General features: G+C 41.1%; 2 protein-coding genes across 6 annotated transcripts in view; one reads left to right on the top strand and one right to left on the bottom strand.

Annotated features, from left to right (window-relative positions):
* LOC118406599 (deformed epidermal autoregulatory factor 1 homolog) overlaps positions 1–6033 on the top strand; it is a 14888-nt gene extending 8855 nt beyond the window's left edge. For 3 of the 5 annotated variants that reach the window (XM_035806757.1, XM_035806752.1, XM_035806756.1), the window contains exons 9-12: positions 1024–1068; positions 1495–1653; positions 2785–2909; positions 4100–6033. In XM_035806757.1, coding sequence (XP_035662650.1) covers positions 1024–1068; positions 1495–1653; positions 2785–2898 — 318 coding nt within the window. In that variant the 3' untranslated portion in view covers positions 2899–2909; positions 4100–6033. Of the gene's footprint in view, positions 1–449; positions 495–1023; positions 1069–1494; positions 1654–2784; positions 2910–4099 lie in introns of all 5 variants that reach the window. The other 2 variants (XM_035806755.1, XM_035806753.1) reach the window with 2 other exon arrangements.
* Positions 5719–19251, bottom strand: LOC118407131 (putative methyltransferase NSUN7). Its single transcript, XM_035807551.1, has 9 exons — positions 19106–19251; positions 12560–12728; positions 12060–12309; positions 11895–11941; positions 11289–11432; positions 10521–10699; positions 9998–10184; positions 8150–8293; positions 5719–7809 (listed from the first exon to the last, which is right to left on the bottom strand). Exons 2-9 carry the CDS (start codon positions 12698–12700, stop codon positions 7336–7338), a joined length of 1566 nt encoding a protein of 521 aa, XP_035663444.1. The 5' UTR covers positions 12701–12728; positions 19106–19251; the 3' UTR covers positions 5719–7335.

Below are 19251 nucleotides of genomic sequence, written 5' to 3'. Positions count from 1 at the left end.
TCCCCGCCGAATACAGGCCGAGACCGCGAAAAAAGAGGTACAATATCTACATGTAATCATTGATACATGGCACTGCTCTAGCACAGGCCGAGACCGAGAAAAAAGAGGTACCATATGTACATGTAATTATTGATACATGGCACTGCTCTAGCACAGGCCGAGACCGAGAAAAAAGAGGTACCATATGTACATGTAATCATTGATACATGGCACTGCTCTAGCACAGGCCGGAATACAGGCCGAGACCGAGAAAAAAGAGGTAACAAAAGTCATGAAAATTTTAGATATACGTCCCAATCTTGCTTGTATTGCTTAAACAGTAGATTGTACAGTTCAAGTAGTACAAAATACTTTCAGGCAGCCAAGGAGTCCGCTCTAGCACAGGCCAGAAGACCGAGAAAAAAAGCCACAATATGTACAATGTAATGATTGACACTGTACATGGCACTGCTCTAGCACAGGCCAGAATACAGGCCGAGACCGAGAAAAAAGAGGTACAATATCTACATGTAATCATTGATACATGGCACTGCTCTAGCACAGGCCAGAATACAGGCCGAGACCGAGAAAAAAGAGGTACCATATGTACATGTGATCATTGATACATGCCACTGCTCTAGCACAGGCCAGAATACAGGCCGAGACCGAGAAAAAAGAGGTACCATATCTACATGAAATCATTGATACATGGCATTGCTCTAGCACAGGCCAGAATACAGGCGGAGACTGAGAAAAAAGAGGTACAATATCTACATGTAATCATTGATATATGGCATTGCTCTCGCACGGGCCAGAATACAGGCCGAGACCGAGAAAATAGAGGTACCATATGTACATGTGATCATTGATACATGCCACTGCTCTAGCACAGGCCAGAATACAGGCCGAGACCGAGAAAAAAGAGGTACCATATCTACATGAAATCATTGATACATGGCATTGCTCTAGCACAGGCCAGAATACAGGCCGAGACCGAGAAAAAAGAGGTACAATATCTACATGTAATCATTGATACATGGCATTGCTCTAGCACAGGCCAGAATACAGGCCGAGACCGAGAAAAAAGAGGTTACAGAAATCATGAAAAGTGTATGATCTAAGTCCCAATTACAATAATATGTTAATTGCTTGTACAAAATACTGTAATGTACCTGTTTTTGCAGTGTCCACACACAAAGACGCAGGCACAAGCAAATGCAGAAGCACACACATGCACGTACACACACACACACAATGTACACACACACATGCACTCACTTTCATTAGTGATGGTGTCACTGTTTCCAAAATCATACCCATTTGCTTGTGATTACGCCACATGGTTAAATTTTTGTCAAGTAAAGTGTTCAATCAAAGCTTTTACATTATGATACATGTACGTCTTTTTGTACATGGTTGTACTCTACATAATAGTATTTTTTTGTTGTGTCTATGAGTCACAAGTTTACATCTTGTGTATTTACATGTGTAAATCATTTGTTGCAAATTTTCCAGGTTTTGTCCCAGGCCAGAGTAGAAGCCCAGATCCAGTTGGAGCGAGCTCTGATGGAGTCCCGAGCGGAGAAGGACAGCGCCGTTGCCCAGGCGATCGCTCAGGCGCGGGCAGACAAGCTGGAGGCTGTAGCAGAGGCCAAACAGGGGCAACTCATCAAGGTTTGGGTCACTTTTTCTTTCGGGATAATCCTTGAATCCTTGTAGCATGTCTGTGTTTTTTTCTACACTGCAGTTTCTCTATGTTCTGACAGAGATAGCTTGTTGTCTGCTGCTTGTTTATTGAAGTCTGCTATCTCTGATTGCCCTGTGGGGTTTTGTTTTATTTTGTATCTCACCAAGGTTTGGGTTACTTTTTCTTTGCAGGGTAGTTTTTAGTGATTAGTTGCTGTGATGTTTCTGTTTGTTTCCACACTGCAGTTTCTCTATGTTCTGACAGAGGTCGCTTGTTGTCTGGGGGTGTTATCCTCTGTAACAAGCTGTATATACATGTGTTTGCAGAAGTTTGGCTCCCTACTGAATGACACCATAACCAGGGCTCGAAATACTGGGTGCATGTGCACCCAGGTGCACCCAAAACTGGAGCTGTGCACCCAATTATTTTCTTGGGTTTATGCATGTTAAGATATCAAAGTGTACTAGTATACATCATATTCTTGACATCTAAGGGTTAGAAAGATAATAAAAATGTCTGTCATGGTACTTGTTTAAGAATTTGATAGCATGTAACTATGTTTTGTTACTAGTTTTTTTCTGACATTTTATTTAAATTTAAGTGGTGCACCCCAGGGTTGTAGCCAGCCTGAAATCATTTTCAGTCTCCTCGAGTTTGAATCAGAAAGAACGAGACGTCGAGCTGAAGGCATTACGTTCCTAAGGGGATCCGGGGGCATACTCCCCTCTGAAACCCAATTTCCTACATTTTGAGGTGTAGATTTTGGTGGTAGACTAAGCTGTTCATCTGTTTGGTGAAAAATTACACAAGAAGACGGTTTTTTGTATCTTTACTGATTTTACATAAAAATTTTTGTCCATCACAAAGGACGGAATGGTCAATTTTTTTTCAGTCCCCAGCTGCAAAATTCCTTCAAAGGACTGAAGGGCGGGTGCTGGCTACAACCCTGGTGCACCCAAAATATTTTTGGTGCACCCAATTTTTTAAGCTGGGTGCACCTAATCCCAAAAATGAATTTCGAGCCCTGATAGCACTGTGTATTGTGGAGAACAGTCTGAGGGGTGAAGTCTGCCATCTCTGATTGTTACCGGCTGTAACAGGCTGTGTTTTGTTTACAGGAGTTTGGCAGCCTACCAAATGACACTATCACAGTGAGAGTTGTAGATGAGAACAGTATAAACGAGTCTGAGGAAACGTCAGGGGAGCAAGGCACAGAAGGGGACAAGGACTAGCAGGACATTAGGTAAAATTTTTCCTTTTATTAGATACTTTATTTTTTTTCTAACTCTAACTACCGGGGTATATCTTAGCCTCGCCAATTAATTCTGTCATTTTCTGACATTACGATGTGGAGTTTAGAGTCAGACTAGAAGACAAAAGGAAAACATGCATGCATATGTTTGGCGGGCTTGGAGGAAAACCTTTGGTTCTTCAGTTTTCTTTAAGGTAACACCAATGTACCTCTTAGGATCTCAAATGTTTGAATTAAAGACTTAGCAAGAAGACAAGATAAAAACAGTGGACGGGGAGAGAAACCTTGACTCTGCAACTATATTCATTCCATGAAACTGTGTGTAACAGGGTTGGACAAGTCCGATTGTCCCAGGCAAGCAGGCTTTTAGCTAGGATTTAATAATAGGGAGTCCAAACTTATAGGTGAGTCGCGGTAAGTGACTATTGTAGGAGGGTCTGGGGGCATCCACCTTCCATGGTGCAGAGGTTTTGATGGTTTTGAGTTAAAACAGTGCATTCTAAGGTATCCAAAGAGGCAAAAATACTGTTACAGAGGTCACAGTAGAAGACTGTGACCACAGATGACCTGGTAGCATCCCTGGTCAATCAGAATTTCATGCTTGTCAGACGATTTTCTCCCCAGGATAGGGCGTCCAGGGGCATCAAATTTCTTGTTATTTTAAGAAAAGTGCGTCCAGATGACACGTTGACGCATGCCTGGCTAAAAGCCTGCAGGCAAGTGAAAGTGCTGATCGGGCAAGGCATGTCCTACTTGGGCAAATAAGATTTTTGCCACCAAAGAGGCTAATAAAACTTCGAAATCCCTACAAAATGCACTTATTCTTATAGTTATCAGGCTTTCTGGAGCTATGTTTGTAAACAACCTTTATCCCTGTAAGAAATATGACATTTAAATTTTGGGCAAGTGAAAAGTTGGTTCGGGCAAGTAACTTTGTTTTGTACTTGCCCGATACAACAGGTGAATTTTAGAAAACTCGTCCAACCTGGTGTACTTAGGTACAGGCTTTTCATGTTAGCTTTTTTTTCAGCAGTATTTTTCTTAAAACCAAGAACCAACAAATTAACAATGCATTGCCAGAGGACACAATATGATTGATTTAAGTGCTGATCCTTGACTTAAAATGTTGGTGTCCCAAGATCTCGATTGCCTTACTAATGTCCATCTTTTATTTTCATTAGGTAATTGTGGTTTACAGCAGCTGGAGGCTAAGTCTCTAATGGGATAGAGTACACGTCATATTAGATGGAGAACCAAGATGCAAGCTTCACTGGCTGGGAGAGAGTAACACTCATTCATAGGTGTGGGAATAGATCTGGATACCAGTCTATGTTTCCGAGTCAAGCTCATCAACCAAGAGACTGGAGTTACAGTTTAGATTGTCAGCAAGACATGGATTGTACCTACTACCTACCGGCTACACCTGTACAGTATTACTGGGGTTGAGAACACAAAATTTGTAAAGGACTGGTTGATCTATGGCCCAGGTTCCTCAAGACAATAATTGTCAGTTTCAGCCACTGAAAGACTGGAGCAAAAAATCAGCAAGACATGTATTGTACATGTACAGTATAACTAGGGTTGAAAATGCAAAATTGGTAAAGGAGTGTGGTTGATCGAAGATCCAATTTCCACGCACAGGTTCCTCAAGACATGTACCAGCTCAATAATTGTCAATCTCAGCCACTGAAAGACTGGAGTTGAAAATCAGCAAGATACTGATCGTACATGTACAGTATTACTGGCCAGGGGTAAAAACACACAATTTGTAAAGGAATGTGGTAGTTGATCCAAGGCCCCATTTCAACAGGTTTCAAGGCACTGATTGTACATGTAGAGTATTTAGTAGGGTTGAGAATGCAACTGTTGATCTAAGGCCATATCTCTGCAGTTTCCTAATGTACCAACTGGAGTTCAGCCTCTTCGACTCTGTTGATGCTGCAAAGATGATCTGGAAGATGTACAACATTATAATGGTTGAGAGCATAAAATTTCTGAAGGAGCAAGGCCGTACTTTCCACGGGACGGGCCTTTGAGCAGCCAGTGAAGGAGCAAAAATCATTGGTCGCCGAGATCATTGAAAGATTGTTGAGAAAGACCTTCGAGAGATCTGTACATTTTTTGGTCTCGCCAAGGTTTCATCTGCAAGATCTTACTGCGATGTACTTTTACATATCTGTACAGACAGTAGCACCAAATAGCCGCTTCTGGTAAGACCAAGAACTTGAAAACTGAACATTTAAGACCACAATGCAGAAAGATCAGGGAAGCTGGATTTCCTATTGAAAACATAAGGCAGGAAGGAAAACCACAGGCTGAAATGCAGTTTAAATAAAGACCAATTGAATTGACCAATCCTGACTGTCCATCATAATTATTAGCAGCCAATCAGAGCCTGGCAATTATGGGTTCGACCAATGAGAGAGTACCTGACATGTCCATGTAATATTTGCATCTTTTATTGTGCATTTCTGGGATTGGTCAATTTCTTGTTGGATTGAAAACAACTGCTGCTATAGCTTTCTTGAGGATGCCTGCATTTTGGATTGCTGAGCGAGGTTTTATAGGACAGTCAAAACTTGCTGTACAGTAATTGTCTTTACTTCTTTCCCGTCAGCCAACATTATTTCAGTTGAAAAGGTATTTTAGTCACATTAGCAATTGGTTGACAAAAGCTTTATACACCAAGCTCTTGTTCAAACTGTTCTTGCATGTATAGAAACTGCATGTTCACTTTCATGTTGACACTTACTGCAATAACACTTGATTTATCCTTAAGATAGTGAGTTTTGCCGACATGTTTTTATATTTCTTAACATATGAAATTTCTTTGACTCTTGTAAATTTTCAGTCAAGAATGTAGCATGTCTGAAGAAAGTTTGAAGGGACTTTTTCACTGTCGCAAAACATACTTCTGGAATGAATTTATTTACAATGGTACGACGATTTTATTTGCTTAGTGAAAAAGGCTTCTGAACATGTTACTAACTACTGATATGCCATATCCATACATGTACATGCTCTGTCAGTGGAGACACTTGCATCTTGTGTTACACTGTTTATACTTTTCTCTGTGAGATTTTGTAAATGTTGTGAAAATTAAAGCATGTAAGTTGAGATATTTGTGGAGTCTGCAGTGATATATTATTGCAACATCCGCAAAAAATTCCAGTTACCGGAGAATTTTTTTTTTAGTTCTGCAACTTTTCTTGGAACTGTAATAGCTAGTTCTACTTCTCGAAACAAGATGGTAGAACACAGTCCGCCAAACACACACACTGAAAATATCTTTATGACAGCATTCACAGAAGGAATGATTTTTATTGAGTTTGAAATATCTAAGGTAGAACTATACATACAAAAGTTCTAAATTATGCAGTACTATATTCTAAAAGAGTATGTTTTGTTTTCTCATTGCTTTTCAAATTGATGTAGTATATTGCATTGTTCAAGCATGTAGATACTAATTTAGCTAAATAATGCTTAGTATGTTTCTCAGGCGAACAATGTACATGTATTTGGATTCTTGAACTATACATTTACTAGATGTTTGCTTCGAACGGATATATATCAATTTTCCATTAAAACTTGTTTTTACTTATTTGCCACATTTCTATATAGATAATACTTTTTTATATACAGCTAAATCACTTATTGCCAGTATGTTCGTACAAAATGCCAGTTTTATCAAACGAATCAAATACAATATCTGAAGATCCATTTGTATGGCGACACGTGCACGTGTCTAAAATATGGATCCAAACACTGGCTAACTCTACTTTTCATTTTCTACTTGCCCCTATCATGTAATTTCTTTTAAGTCGAAATTCCTTGCACTAATCATCATTCCAATCATATCTTCCACTATACCCTCCGAAGTTCTATTTCTTATTAAATGGAAAATGTAGCCCTTCTATCATATTCTAGTTCCATGTGCGCATATGCCTGTAAGCAGCCGAATACGTAAGAAGTAGAATTAAGGCCCCCGAGACCAAACGAGTCTGACATGTATCGAACATGATCATGACCTTCACAAGACTTCTTTACAAGTTAGGGACCTTCGACCATGCGCAGTTCAAACCGAGGGTGGATTCCAGGCGAGTCAGGAACAACAGGAGCTTATTGACTCATTTGCATCAACTTTGTCTTAGCTATGTTTCCCATATTGAATCCAAAATTGTCTTCTGCTTGACTTTGTCTTACTTTATTTCCTATTTCCTGAATTGGACATCTGAAACTGTCTTCATCCATAGGGTATAAACGACCACTTTTTCCAGATCACTTCAGTGTCACTGACGAAAGATGGATACTATCTGAAACGTCTGACCGTTTTCAAAATTATATCCGGTTGCTTGAATAGCTGCTTTTGGGCATATCTTATTACCTGGATGTCTAAAATTCATCGACAGCGAGTCCTTTATATCCCGAGGTCAAACTTCTGCGCTCTGGCAAGCAACTCTCTAGTGTCGCCCTTTCTCTCCAGAATCCCGACGAAACAGCCGTTCATTTCCGACGACATCGGGAACTTGACGTACGTAGGGTCCTGACTCGTCTTGGCGATGGGAAGCGGCGAGGCACGAACCTTAAACGGGAGGAGGCCGGGCGTTTTGTTGATCACTGGGTTCATTTGTTCTTGCGCTTTCGCCAACGCCTCCTCGTTCTCCTCCTTAAAGACGGAAGACGTGAAGTACACGATGAACTTGACCGTGGGAAACCCCATGGCGTGCTTGATAAGGTTCACCTGAGTGGAAACGAGGTCGCCGAGCTTTCCTGAGCTGAATTTCTTCGACGAGAATTCCTTGAGAATGCCGACGTCTGCCTCGCCGTGGACGAGTGACTCCATCGGGTTACACAGGCCGGATTGCGAGTTGGGCGGGTTTAGGAGGATAACCTGCGAGGGAATTAAAGATAAAATCTTTCAGAAGTTGAATTTAAAAAAAAAAACTCTAGAATATGCCCAATAGAAATTTTGTCTGACCCTTACCTCTTCCTTCAGGACCTCAATGAAAAGCGGAATGTAGGCCCATTTGAGCTTCTCATGAATGAACAAATTCAAATTCTCTGTACAGAACAGTTTGTTTGTCATCTCCCTCAGTGCAACCATAACTAGTTCTGCTTCGTACTGCATGCAGATAGATGTCGAGTGAGTGAGTGAGTGGGTGAGTGAGTGAGTGAGTGAGTGAGTGAGTGAGTGAGTGAGTGAGTGAGTGAGTGAGTGAATGAGAATCTACCTGAAGGTTGTGCATGCGCGGGTCGTCCGGCCGGATGTCCATAAAGTTCTCCTGCAGCACCTTGACGTACTGCATCCCCATCTGGGACATCGTGCCCCTCAGGGTACTGGCCTGCTCCGGGGTCCGCGCGCCAAGGGCGTACACCTGGCAGGGAACGTCAAAATGGTTCATTAGTCATGTTAAGTAATTATCCAGATAAACAATGTTCAGGTACAATTCAGTCTCAATGGCCAAGGGCGTACACCTGGCAGGGAACGTCAAAACGGAGGAGGCTCATCAGTCAGGTTACACAATCATCCAGGTAAACAATATTCAAGTACAATTCTATCTCAATGGCCTGTCTGGCGTCCGCGCACCCAGGGCCTATATCTGGCAGATAATATCAAAATGACTATCAATATTCGTACACATAACATCAAAACATGTACATCCATCATTATTCTACAAGATCCTACGCTTATATGTGTCATTATACATTGTGAAATACATTGCAATAATCAAATCAAGTCAGAACTTGGACTTTAAGGTACATTGTACTTGTAAAACATGCACACACTGATATTAAAGAGTTCGCTAGTAACCAATCCGAATTGCACTATATTGTATGTACTGTGTTGTATATTTGCTGGTAACATGCACATTGATAAAGTAAGAACAGCTTGTTCTTTTACTCATACTTACATTACCAACATCAATCATTTTAAAGACAGTAGAGAAACATTTGGACCTACCGTGAACCAAGGGATATAGGCCCTTGATTCAGCCACGTGTTTCTTATTCACACGGTTATTGTACGACAAGAGGAAGACACATGAACATGATAAGTACAGCTGTTGAAAACCAGCATGATATGTGTAAATGTTGCTTTTTACTTGCTAATTTTTGCCGTACGAGTTGCATTTTATTGACGAAAAGGAATCGTTACGATTGGCTTATTCTACTTGAAATGTGATGCTATCTATACAAAGTGCATTTCTATTTGATGTACTTTAATATAAAATCTACCTTGTTTTTATGTAGTGCTTTGTTACGCATAGCCCTAGTCTATGGATTTTATTAAAGGGGCATTCCACTCCAGAAGGGAGTATTGTTTTCCAATAGATAATGTGTCAATGAATACATAATCAGCCGAATTTTGTGGAATTCACCTTGGGATGAATTACGTGATGTGTGTTTTATAAACAATAATGACACTCACTAAACCCATGCAGACCCTACCCATGCATTCCCTATACGCATAGACACTTTGTTTATCGTACATATTTTCGGAATAAATGAGGTACGCTAAGCACACCGAAAAGGCAAATTGCTCATAAGATAGCAAAGAACACAAGAACAAGACGAGATTTCTTAGCGAACCTGAAATTAGTTTTGTAATCTTACCTAAAAGTTTTGCATTGTATTCAGCCATATGATTAATTCAATTAGAGGGTACTTGGGGAGTTTTGTAGAACATTGAATGCTTTTGAGGCATGTGGAGCAACTGGGTACTTTATCGTATAATGTGAAGTAGTATGCAGGTATCACTTCCTAAAATTGATATCTATCGGAAAATAACACTCCCGTGTGGAGTGGAATGCCCCTTTAAGCAAGCTATGCGTTTGTGGGTGATAGTGTTCGCGTATGCCAAGCCTGCGTTCTTGATTGTTTGTGGTGAAGTGAAGTTTCACAAAGCTTTAAATGCTGAAAATGCCAGAAGTGGGAGAAAGTTCCACGAAAGCACTGTAAAGTGCCCAGCTCAGTGGCGACAGCAAAGCAGAAGCTAGCGCTGCTTATAGAACTGAAAAGTGAAATTCCAAAGTAAATGTTATTTTCCCTGAAGAATTAAAAAGTGAAAGTGCCTGTTACCTGAAACTCTTCCCGGTCTAAGAGTGTCCAAACGTGCGCAGCCAGGTGTCCGGACCCCGCATGCGTGCACATGACGTCACATCCGGAGTTGAGACTGAGAAGAGACTTGATGGTGTAGGCTGGCATGGCCACAGACCGGTCCTGGAGTATCAGGCTCCCGTTCTGCACAAGCGGGTGGTCTCGTAACCTAGGAAAGATAGGGAAAAATTCTTATGATTTTTTTTATGACACTTCTGGTCCGGAGCCGTTCATAGTCATTGGAATGACGTGAGACCTGTCTTCGAGGGCCTGTACAAGTGAATGGTCTCATGGCCTGCTATGGACACAAAATTGTTTTGACGAATCTCTAAATGTGTAACTATTTTTACGACATCTTTGACAACACTTCACGGATGACCTAATTATATCATGCAGTAAAAAGCTTGTCATGGTTCTAAATTGCCATCCAAGTAAATTTTTAGGTTACTCTAAGGTTTTCAGTTGTTCAATTGTAATGTCTAATTTGAAATTATACATTTCATACCTCTCTTTGTTCTCCCCTGGGAAGACGAGAGTGTCCGAGAAGTGCAGCAGTTTCTTGTACACCCTTCCTTCGAATGCCTCGTCGTCGGGGTCGGGCGCCTTGAAACCGTCTTCCTCCAATCCCGTCACTACTTCCTCGAAGCAAGACTTGACGGTGTTAACCCAACCGTAAACAGGGAGCTGGAAGAGGAATATACTTAGTATCCACTAGATCCCAGAAAAGACAAGAAAGAAGACAAGAAATCTGCGGTCACGGACCACGTTGCTAGAAAGAACAGTGTCATTCACTTGGAGAGGGCCAATGTAATAAAATAGATAGAGAAGACAACAGACGCATCCTTTGGCTCTAAGAAGCAGTCTGGATAAGAAAGTCCACCCCAGTGATGAACCGGGATGAAGGGGGTACAAACTCATCCACCTTTGGGCTTGTGTTCTTGCCGCAAAAGCACCGGCTACATATAGCGCTAGCGGTGAGAAGCAGAACTCCAGTGTTAGAACTCTGAGGAAGATGTCTGTCAGACATCGTAACGTCAGTAGGTGAGAGAAAAGTAGTTGTGTAAAAGAAAACTCGTATGTCCTATGATCTACCAACATGATAAAATCATTTTCGGAAACTTGGAATCCAGTTTTAAAAGTAAATATCTTGCAGTTAAGGAGCAGAGTGAGCGGGATAACAAAGGATTACGTTCTTCTTTGTCGTGGTGTTTATCTTTCCATGTGTCTGTGTGGGGAGAGTAAAGTATAATGCATCATACATACAGTAACGTACCGTTCTGGCGTAGTTGTCCCTGTTCCTGATGTTATCCGGGAGGAGTGAGTCCAGAGTCAGGATCCGGTCCCGAATCCTTAACCGGGCCAAGGTGGCGTTCAGCCCCGTCTTAGCGGACTGTAAGGCGTCTTGCACTTCTTGGACCTGTAGAAAGATTTTTTTTAAAGGTAAGACGCTTAAGTGCCGGTGCAGTAGACATCCCTACCGGTATACCAATGGACAGGTGTACTCCTAACCAAGAACCAAGCGCTACAAGTTTACATACCTCCTCTGTAACAGGCGCCTGCGGTGCCGCCTCGATCGGCAGATAAAACTTCTTGTTCAGAATCACGTAAAACGCCACCACAGTAAGACACATGGACTCCTGGTGTACGTAATAGATATCCCTAACAGGATACTATCGGACAGACCAAGAATCAAACTTCTTGACAACTTTCCATCCTCTATAACTGGACCCCTGCAATGCCGCCTCGGCAGGTAAAACTTGCTGTTCAACAGCATGTAGAACGCCGCCACTATCAGACACATGTCCCCCTGGTGTATACATGTAACAGATATCTCTACAGGTACTCCCAACAAAGATCCAAACTTCATAACTTTCCATACCTCCTCTATAACCGCCCCCTGCGATGCCGCCTTGGCAGGTAAAACGTCTTGTTCAGAAGCACGTAGAACGTTACAACAGTCAAACACATTGCCTCCTGGTATAACAGATATGTATACCATTGAGCAAGTATACTCCCAACCAAGAACCAAACTTCGCAACTTTACATAGTATTACCTCTTCTATAACCGGCCCCCTGCGATGCCGTCTCGGCAGGTAGAACTTGTTGTTGAGCAGCACATAAAACGCCACCACTGTGAGGCACATGGACTCCTGCGGCAGCGGGTTGCTCGACTGGAACCCGGACTCGATGATGACGTCCTCCAGCAGGTCCTGGTACTTCAGTGCCGCGTACGCCAGCTTAAAGGTCTGTCTTCTCGTCGCTTCGTCTTCTACATGGTTGATCTCTAGACCTCCCTGGGATGGTTGTATAGATGGATGGATAAACGAATGAATGAATGATGGATGGATGGATGGATGGATGGATGGATGGATGGATGGATGAATGAATGAAGGATGGATGAATGGATGAATATGGAATGAGTGAGTGGGTGAATGAATGGATGGACGAATGAATGAGTCAATTAATGAATGGCATCTTGACAACGTCATTAGAAGTGCCATATAAGGGCAACCATTAAACTTTACGTAAGTTGACGTAACAAACCTTGACGTTTCCGTATCTGATGGACTCCTGGTCCGATGGCCGTTTGTGGTACAGCCTGTGGTAGATTTGGGAGGCGTAGATATAAACTTGGTGAGGCACGATTCCTAAAGGTTCATCATAGGTCGTCTGGTAGGACGACATCGTCACATCGAAGTCTGTATTTCCTTATCTGAAATGCAAAATTATGCAAACTTTAAGAAGAGTTCAAACACAATTCAATCTCTACAAAAAACACGGAGATTTACTTCCGAATATTGTTTACTTTGAATATTGTTTACCTGGATGTCTAATTTTCATCATCGTTTTAAGAACAGTTGCACCAGATCTCTCATATAATACCACGACCAAGACCATCGAAAATTCGTTTGGCCAGTTGCTCTTCTGTGTGCTGGATTCAACGCTAAATAAATGCTACAATATAAAATGTAAAGTAGAGTGAACCCATTCCTCAAAGCATCGATATGAAGACGTGGCGTGAGTTTGGACGGTTGCCCAGTACTATTTGCCTACAAAATGTTGCAATATAAACACATTCTAGTCTTATTGTGCTTCTCCAAAGCTACTTTCAAGTCCTTGAAGACATGACAGATTGCTAATTGAAGGCGAAATAATAATGCGTGTTTTTGTCGCCAACAATCAGCGGAAACATTGAGTACCTACTTGGCAAGTCCTTTTCAGACCTTTTCAATGCCTGACCTCGAATGAGGCGAACTCAAAAGATCTGGAGGGTGTTGCCCCTTGCACTGTGCAAACATAAACATGCAAAGCGTTTACACGTGCTGTAAACAAGGTTTTAAACCTTTCATCTTGTAGATCTCTCGTGGACTCTCGAAGATACGGTTTAACAAAGAAGACTATAATAGTATCTTTTCCCTCTGAGCCAGAAATACCAGGCTAAAATCTCTGAGACTAAGGGCAAACAGACCCAAAAGACAACCAGGAGTTACATGCACTAAGACTTTTAGGAAAAGTCTCACAAGGCTGCCTTACACTTGTCTTTAAAATTGTCCTACAAGACATCGTGGTCTGTTTCAGTCGTAAATTACAGATCCTTGAGTGAAAAGGTAATAAAGTTTAGTCTATTACAATACAATACTGTGTTTTAGCTTTGAAAGCTGTAGTTCACTTGTTTGGCAAGCGTCAGTTCCTTTCTCTTGACCCTGACGAAGCTGTACTCTACTGTACGAGAGAAGTAGACAACGGTGTCTTGTACGACAGTTTAAACATTGTAAAGACAGTCCTGATATGAAAGGATGTTTAGACATCTGCCTGGTCGTACTCTTACTATTGTTTAAAAGCAAACAATACAAGGTTTTGACAATACAAGATACAATACAAAATAGAAAGCCCGATAAAAAACGACTAAAAAACGTTTTAAAAAAGCCGGAGCCTAACCTCTGCCTGGAGAGTACTCTTACATCCGTTTCATGCCCATGTCCAATCAGAATTGACGTCAGGAAAACCGTCATGTAAACAGTGCACAAACACCACCCACCTGTCACGACCTGAACACTATCCGGTAATCACCGCCTACAAGTGGATGTCAAGTGCTCAAATCCGCGTTAAAGCTTAGGCAGGGCGTGGAAAAAACCTACCAGGCACGAACCACTTAGAAACACATCCGTATGTGTCACACACTTAATGGTAAAATGATATACAGTGAAGTTATAATTCTTATTTGTGTTTCATTGTAAAATCCGTAGGCTACAGGGTACTTATGACTTTCTGTCTTTCACAGTCCAAACGGTAGATAAATAAAAGCTTGTCTTTATTCCTTCAGTGTTGTCACCTATTTTGTAAGGATCTATTAATGATTTTTGTTTGAATTTCCTGCGGTAGAGAATCGTTTCTCAGTTGCAAAATGATTTATTTAAGTGTCCTTGAACCAGGGTACACTTTGACGTGGTTCGGTAATTTAAAAAAAAAACTAGCATAGCAACGCTCTCCCCCTTTCCTAGCTCATACGAGTTCAAACCTTGAAACACAAGGTCAAAAGTTAGCAAAACACGTCAGTGCCACACAAACCCGTTTCCTAGCTGTTGACGTCTTCTAGTGACGTTGTTTTCTTGTTACCTTCGTGGCAACGGAAAAACACGTTGTCGTTAACTAACTCACATGTCACACTTAATATATGGCGCAAATTGTTGCACGCAGTTTACAAATGGGTTTGGTGATAACACATTATAGTGCAGGACTAACGGGTCCATAAAGAGATTACCAGATAACGCTATAGACTGCACTTGAACATTATAGATACGTGTATGCGACTTGGGGTAAATACACCAGCAAAACACGCCACACGCTCGGTTATATTGTTTAGACGGGGTACAGGACTAATAAAAAAACGTGTAAAATAAATTCATATGCTTACGTAAAAGTATGTTAGGCGATAGCAACTGCCTAAAACCATCGTCGGTGGATGACATTGGGTAAATGTTCAATTGAAATCACCTATTGTGCTCTCTACCGGTGTGAATTTTCTTTCGACTTTATCTTACAAATATTTAAACTGCTCAGTATAATGCTACATAAACTACATGTACTACGTATATGAGTATGGTTTTTAGTCCGACCCTTATCATTGATAAAGAGAAAAGTAAGCCAAATAAACACGTCATACTAATTGACTCATAATCCATCGGGCTTCCTCAGTAAACAATCTGAAATGCGTACTGGGTGTTATAGAGGGTACTTATTAACTGAATAGTTTCCGTATAAAATGGTTGATAGGCACATATGCTGTGACCGACCTCCATGTGTCGCATGGCGTACCGAGTTTGATCTAGGACCAAGAGGTCCTGGGTTCAAATCCTGTCACGTCACCGATCTCTTGGCAGTCTTGCCATTGGGAAAGGTATTTTATTTCACTTTCCACGCTTCACTCAGGTGAAAATTGTACCTAACTGCAGTTTATTGACAGGGGACGACGTCTCTCGGATAGAATGTCAAATACTGACGGTGCCACAATGATCAACATGATCACTTAAGGAAGAAACAAATACAATGACAACATACTAACAGACAGATCATACTTTTCAACGTTGCCAAGCACATTTAACTTGTACATATTCCAAATTGGTCAAATTGATAGCAAACGTCAAAAAAGAAAATCATGCCGAAGTTTACCTTTCTACAGACTCTTGTTTGGGCCACATTCGCCACAGAATCATAACGCTATCACAACGTGAGGGCGTTCTTCGGATAGTCGAGTGTGCAAAAATCAGCTGTCTTTTAGAATAAAGGCGCAGCCTTAGATCCTTGTCAAGGGTGGCTCAGCCCCTGCATACTTGATAATTCTACCACATCAAAATCTTACGACGAATGCGTCCATTGTAGAAAAATGTGGTAGTGGCTAAGGTTAAGTATCAATAGTTAGAATTCTATAGAGTACGCACACACATGTTGGAGGCTAAGAGTTAGAATTGTACAAAGATTTTGAGCCAACACTCACCCTTTCGCGGGTCCCATGCAAGTTCATGAAGGTTGTAAGAAAAGTCACACTGAGAAACGTTCAGAGAGAAAGTGGTATACGTAGGAGCTAAGTTTAAGTATCAAGAGTTAGACTTTTCTACAGAGTCCGAACGCACATGTTAAAACTGTAAATTTGTGCCCATGCTTTCTCGTTCGCGGGTACCAAGTTCATGGAGGTTGGAAGAAAGGCCAAACTATTTAAAAAGGAAAGTTCAGAGAGAAAGTGGTAGGAGCTTAACGTATCAAGAGTCAGAATTCTACAGAGTGGGCACACACATGTAACACATTGTAACTGTAAATTTTGAGCCAACACTCACCCTTTCGCGGGTACCAAGTTCATGAAGGTTGTGAGAAAAGTCACACTGGGGAACGTTCAGAGAGAAAGTGGTAGGAGCTATGGTTAAGTATCAAGAGTTAGAATTTTGCACAGAGTCCGAACGAATGTTAAAACTGTAATTTTATACCAACACTTACTCGTTCGCGGGTCCCAAGTTCACGGACGGTTGTAAGAAAAGTCACACTGGGGAAGGTTCAGAGAGAAAGTGGGAAGTCTTCCTGACAAAACCGCCGTTGTGACCGGGCGGAAAAGTTTGGTCAACAGTATCGAGCCATCCTGGCAACCGAGCCACGATAATGGCGGCGTATAGCGGCCGCATCGACAACTGATCAAACATTTTGGGGCACAATCTGATATTTATCTCTAACCTTTAGCCCTCTCGTGTGCACACACTTTGAACAGGAAGGGTCAGGGCGTAGCCTGAGGTGTCGTAAAATATCGATCTGACAGATCACGACAATGGCTGACACGATTTACAGCATCGCGATGCACTTGACTGCATATTGCGGCATTATGAGGTGCGGTGACCCTACGCGACCCCGTAAGGACAAAAGGGCCTTTTGATAAGGTCTCAAAGGGCCTTTCAGTTGTCACAGTATTACTGGTACAAAGGTTTTCCGTAGCATCATAGACTCAAACGTTTCTACGTAAATCTGAGCTCTACCGTTAGTATTGGGTGACTTGGGTCCCTTACAGGAATCAGTCGAATGATGTTCCCGCAAAAAATCATTACGTTATCAACCAAGCAATTAATCTTAGAAATATGCTAAAATACTTTAACCTGTGCATTTCATTTTTAAGGCAGCAACTTTCAGAATTCTGTTGTCGGTTAATATGCTATTTAGTTGTAAATTTAGTTGGAACAATTTCTTCAAAGATTGGGCAATTGAAGATCGCACCCTTTACCCATACTGCTAAGCGGTTAGGCCAGAAGACACAGACATATACAGACAGGCAAAGACGTCATCGACTCTTCACTCCCTTAACGTGAAGTAGGAAAATCTCAATCGCAAACTGTAAACACCAACACTACATTTACTTACTGTAAAGCTAGACAATGAAAAATAAGTACTCTATCTTGTAGATCTTGTATTCTATGACTTACCTCTCCTCATGTAATGCACTGTCTCAGGCCTTTCAAAACTTAACTATAGTATCGATGTCAGTGAAAATCAACCTTGATATTTTGCCAGCAAATTAGAATCGCTTCGTATCTTAGTATTAGAGGAATGTTAATTGTCGTTCTAAAACTCATTATCTTAACAGCGTAAAATCAATAAATTATGTACAGTACTGTATTCATCAATAAATTATGAGCTTTGCCTTTGATGTTGTACTTGAATACCACAAAAGTTGTGTCACAAGCGTTTGAACTTGTATTAAATGTGACAGGTATAAAAGATTTAATAACGGGCCATGTCATTACTTATACACCTATATCTGAGGAACAATCACGATTTTATGGGTTAAGCAAGATATCAAAACTACCAAGATAAACAATATATTAGTTATTTAGATTACGTCTTTGTGCGAAAGGAATGTTGATTGTTACCAAATCTATCATTTTGAGCCTTTAAACAGTGTAACATCCATATAACATATCATATATTCATCTTTAAACGATTAGGGGTCCGGTGGACATAATTGTTGTACTTGAGTACAACGATATCGTTTGAACTTTATGTTGAATCTGATATACATTTAGCAAATTTACGGTACTAACACGTCTACCCCTCTTAAATTCCGACTTGTAGGTCACAAATTATCATAAATTCAAAGCACAAAGATCTTGTTGTGATATCCGTATGTAACAACGGTTTCAGCAATGTTTTTCAACAGCCACTAAAGGCAATACTAGTAGTTTGTCCCTAGTGAACTCTAGGAAGGTAAGAAGGAGTTGTTTTGACTGAAAATTGCTGCGTATCTCTGTACAAAAGGAATGTTGATTGTCAACTTCACTGAACTTATCTTTTTAACAGTGTGAAATCGATACGTCAAATGTTCATTAATAAATAAGGAGTTTGGGCCTTTGCTGTTGCACCAACATACCAGTGAAGTCTTCAAAGTTTAGATTTAAACTGACAGGTGTGCATATTTAAGAGCCAGGTCTACCATGATTTAAATGTTGGGGTATAGAAACATTTAGTTTTCCTTTTGTTAGCATGCTTTAAGAAACACTTAAGGGAATTGCATTGCAACACTTTGAAGCTTCCTTTCAATGTTCTTGATTATTTCTCAAAACGTAATGTAAAGTCTTATTTCAATGTGTTTCAATTTTGCACGATATATTCTTGAATCGTAACCTATCTTCAATAACCCCCCCCCCCCCCCCCAAAGATTTAAACGAAAAACAAGAGAAGTTCCTCTACCAAATACCTTGCTTCAACTAACATTAACACCCTTAAAATCAGTTGAAGAAATGAGTTTTCGGCTTTAAAGCTACATCCATTCCCACATCCATTACCAAAGACGTACCCCAGTCCATTACCTTAACATGTACATTAGTCTACAGCATTGTCACGTACTTTGCCGGACTAAACACAACGTTATTAGGTTGAGCGATTGGACCAGTGCTTTACAAAGCCAAACTCTCATCGCGCACAAAAACATGCCAACTAATTATATTAGCTCAACGCTTCAGTCACCTAATTCGTACGCCTTATTACCTCAGCGTTCCGCATAGCCATAGCCGTTACATAGTAACACACGGAACGGCCTTCGGAGTGACCAACACATACCTTTACTCTGCTACAAAGCGTTTTCCTCTTAAGGGTGTCGAATGAGGAATTCTACAATTAGCGTACGAGCCGGAAAATCCTTTCTAATGGCGGATTAAGCCTCTGAATCTAATAAAGAGCGAATCTTGGCGTGTTGCCCCGTACAA

This window comes from Branchiostoma floridae, chromosome 19 (assembly GCF_000003815.2).
Source record: "Branchiostoma floridae strain S238N-H82 chromosome 19, Bfl_VNyyK, whole genome shotgun sequence".
Lineage (NCBI taxonomy): Eukaryota > Metazoa > Chordata > Leptocardii > Amphioxiformes > Branchiostomatidae > Branchiostoma > Branchiostoma floridae.
Note: the sequence above shows the minus strand (reverse complement) of the source record. Positions and strands in the feature narration are given on the sequence as shown.

What these genes read in the sequence shown, in the direction of transcription:
- LOC118407131 (XM_035807551.1), bottom strand. Translation starts at nt 12,700, where the DNA reads ATGTCGTCCTACCAGACGACCTATGATGAACCTTTAGGAATCGTGCCT. An exon ending in AGGGGGCGGTTATAGAGGAG is followed by an intron (nt 11,433 to 11,894) that starts GTATGGAAAGTT and finishes ATCTTTCTACAG; the next exon opens with GTCCAAGAAGTGCAAGACGC. An exon ending in CCAGGGGAGAACAAAGAGAG is followed by an intron (nt 10,185 to 10,520) that starts GTATGAAATGTA and finishes TATCTTTCCTAG; the next exon opens with GTTACGAGACCACCCGCTTG.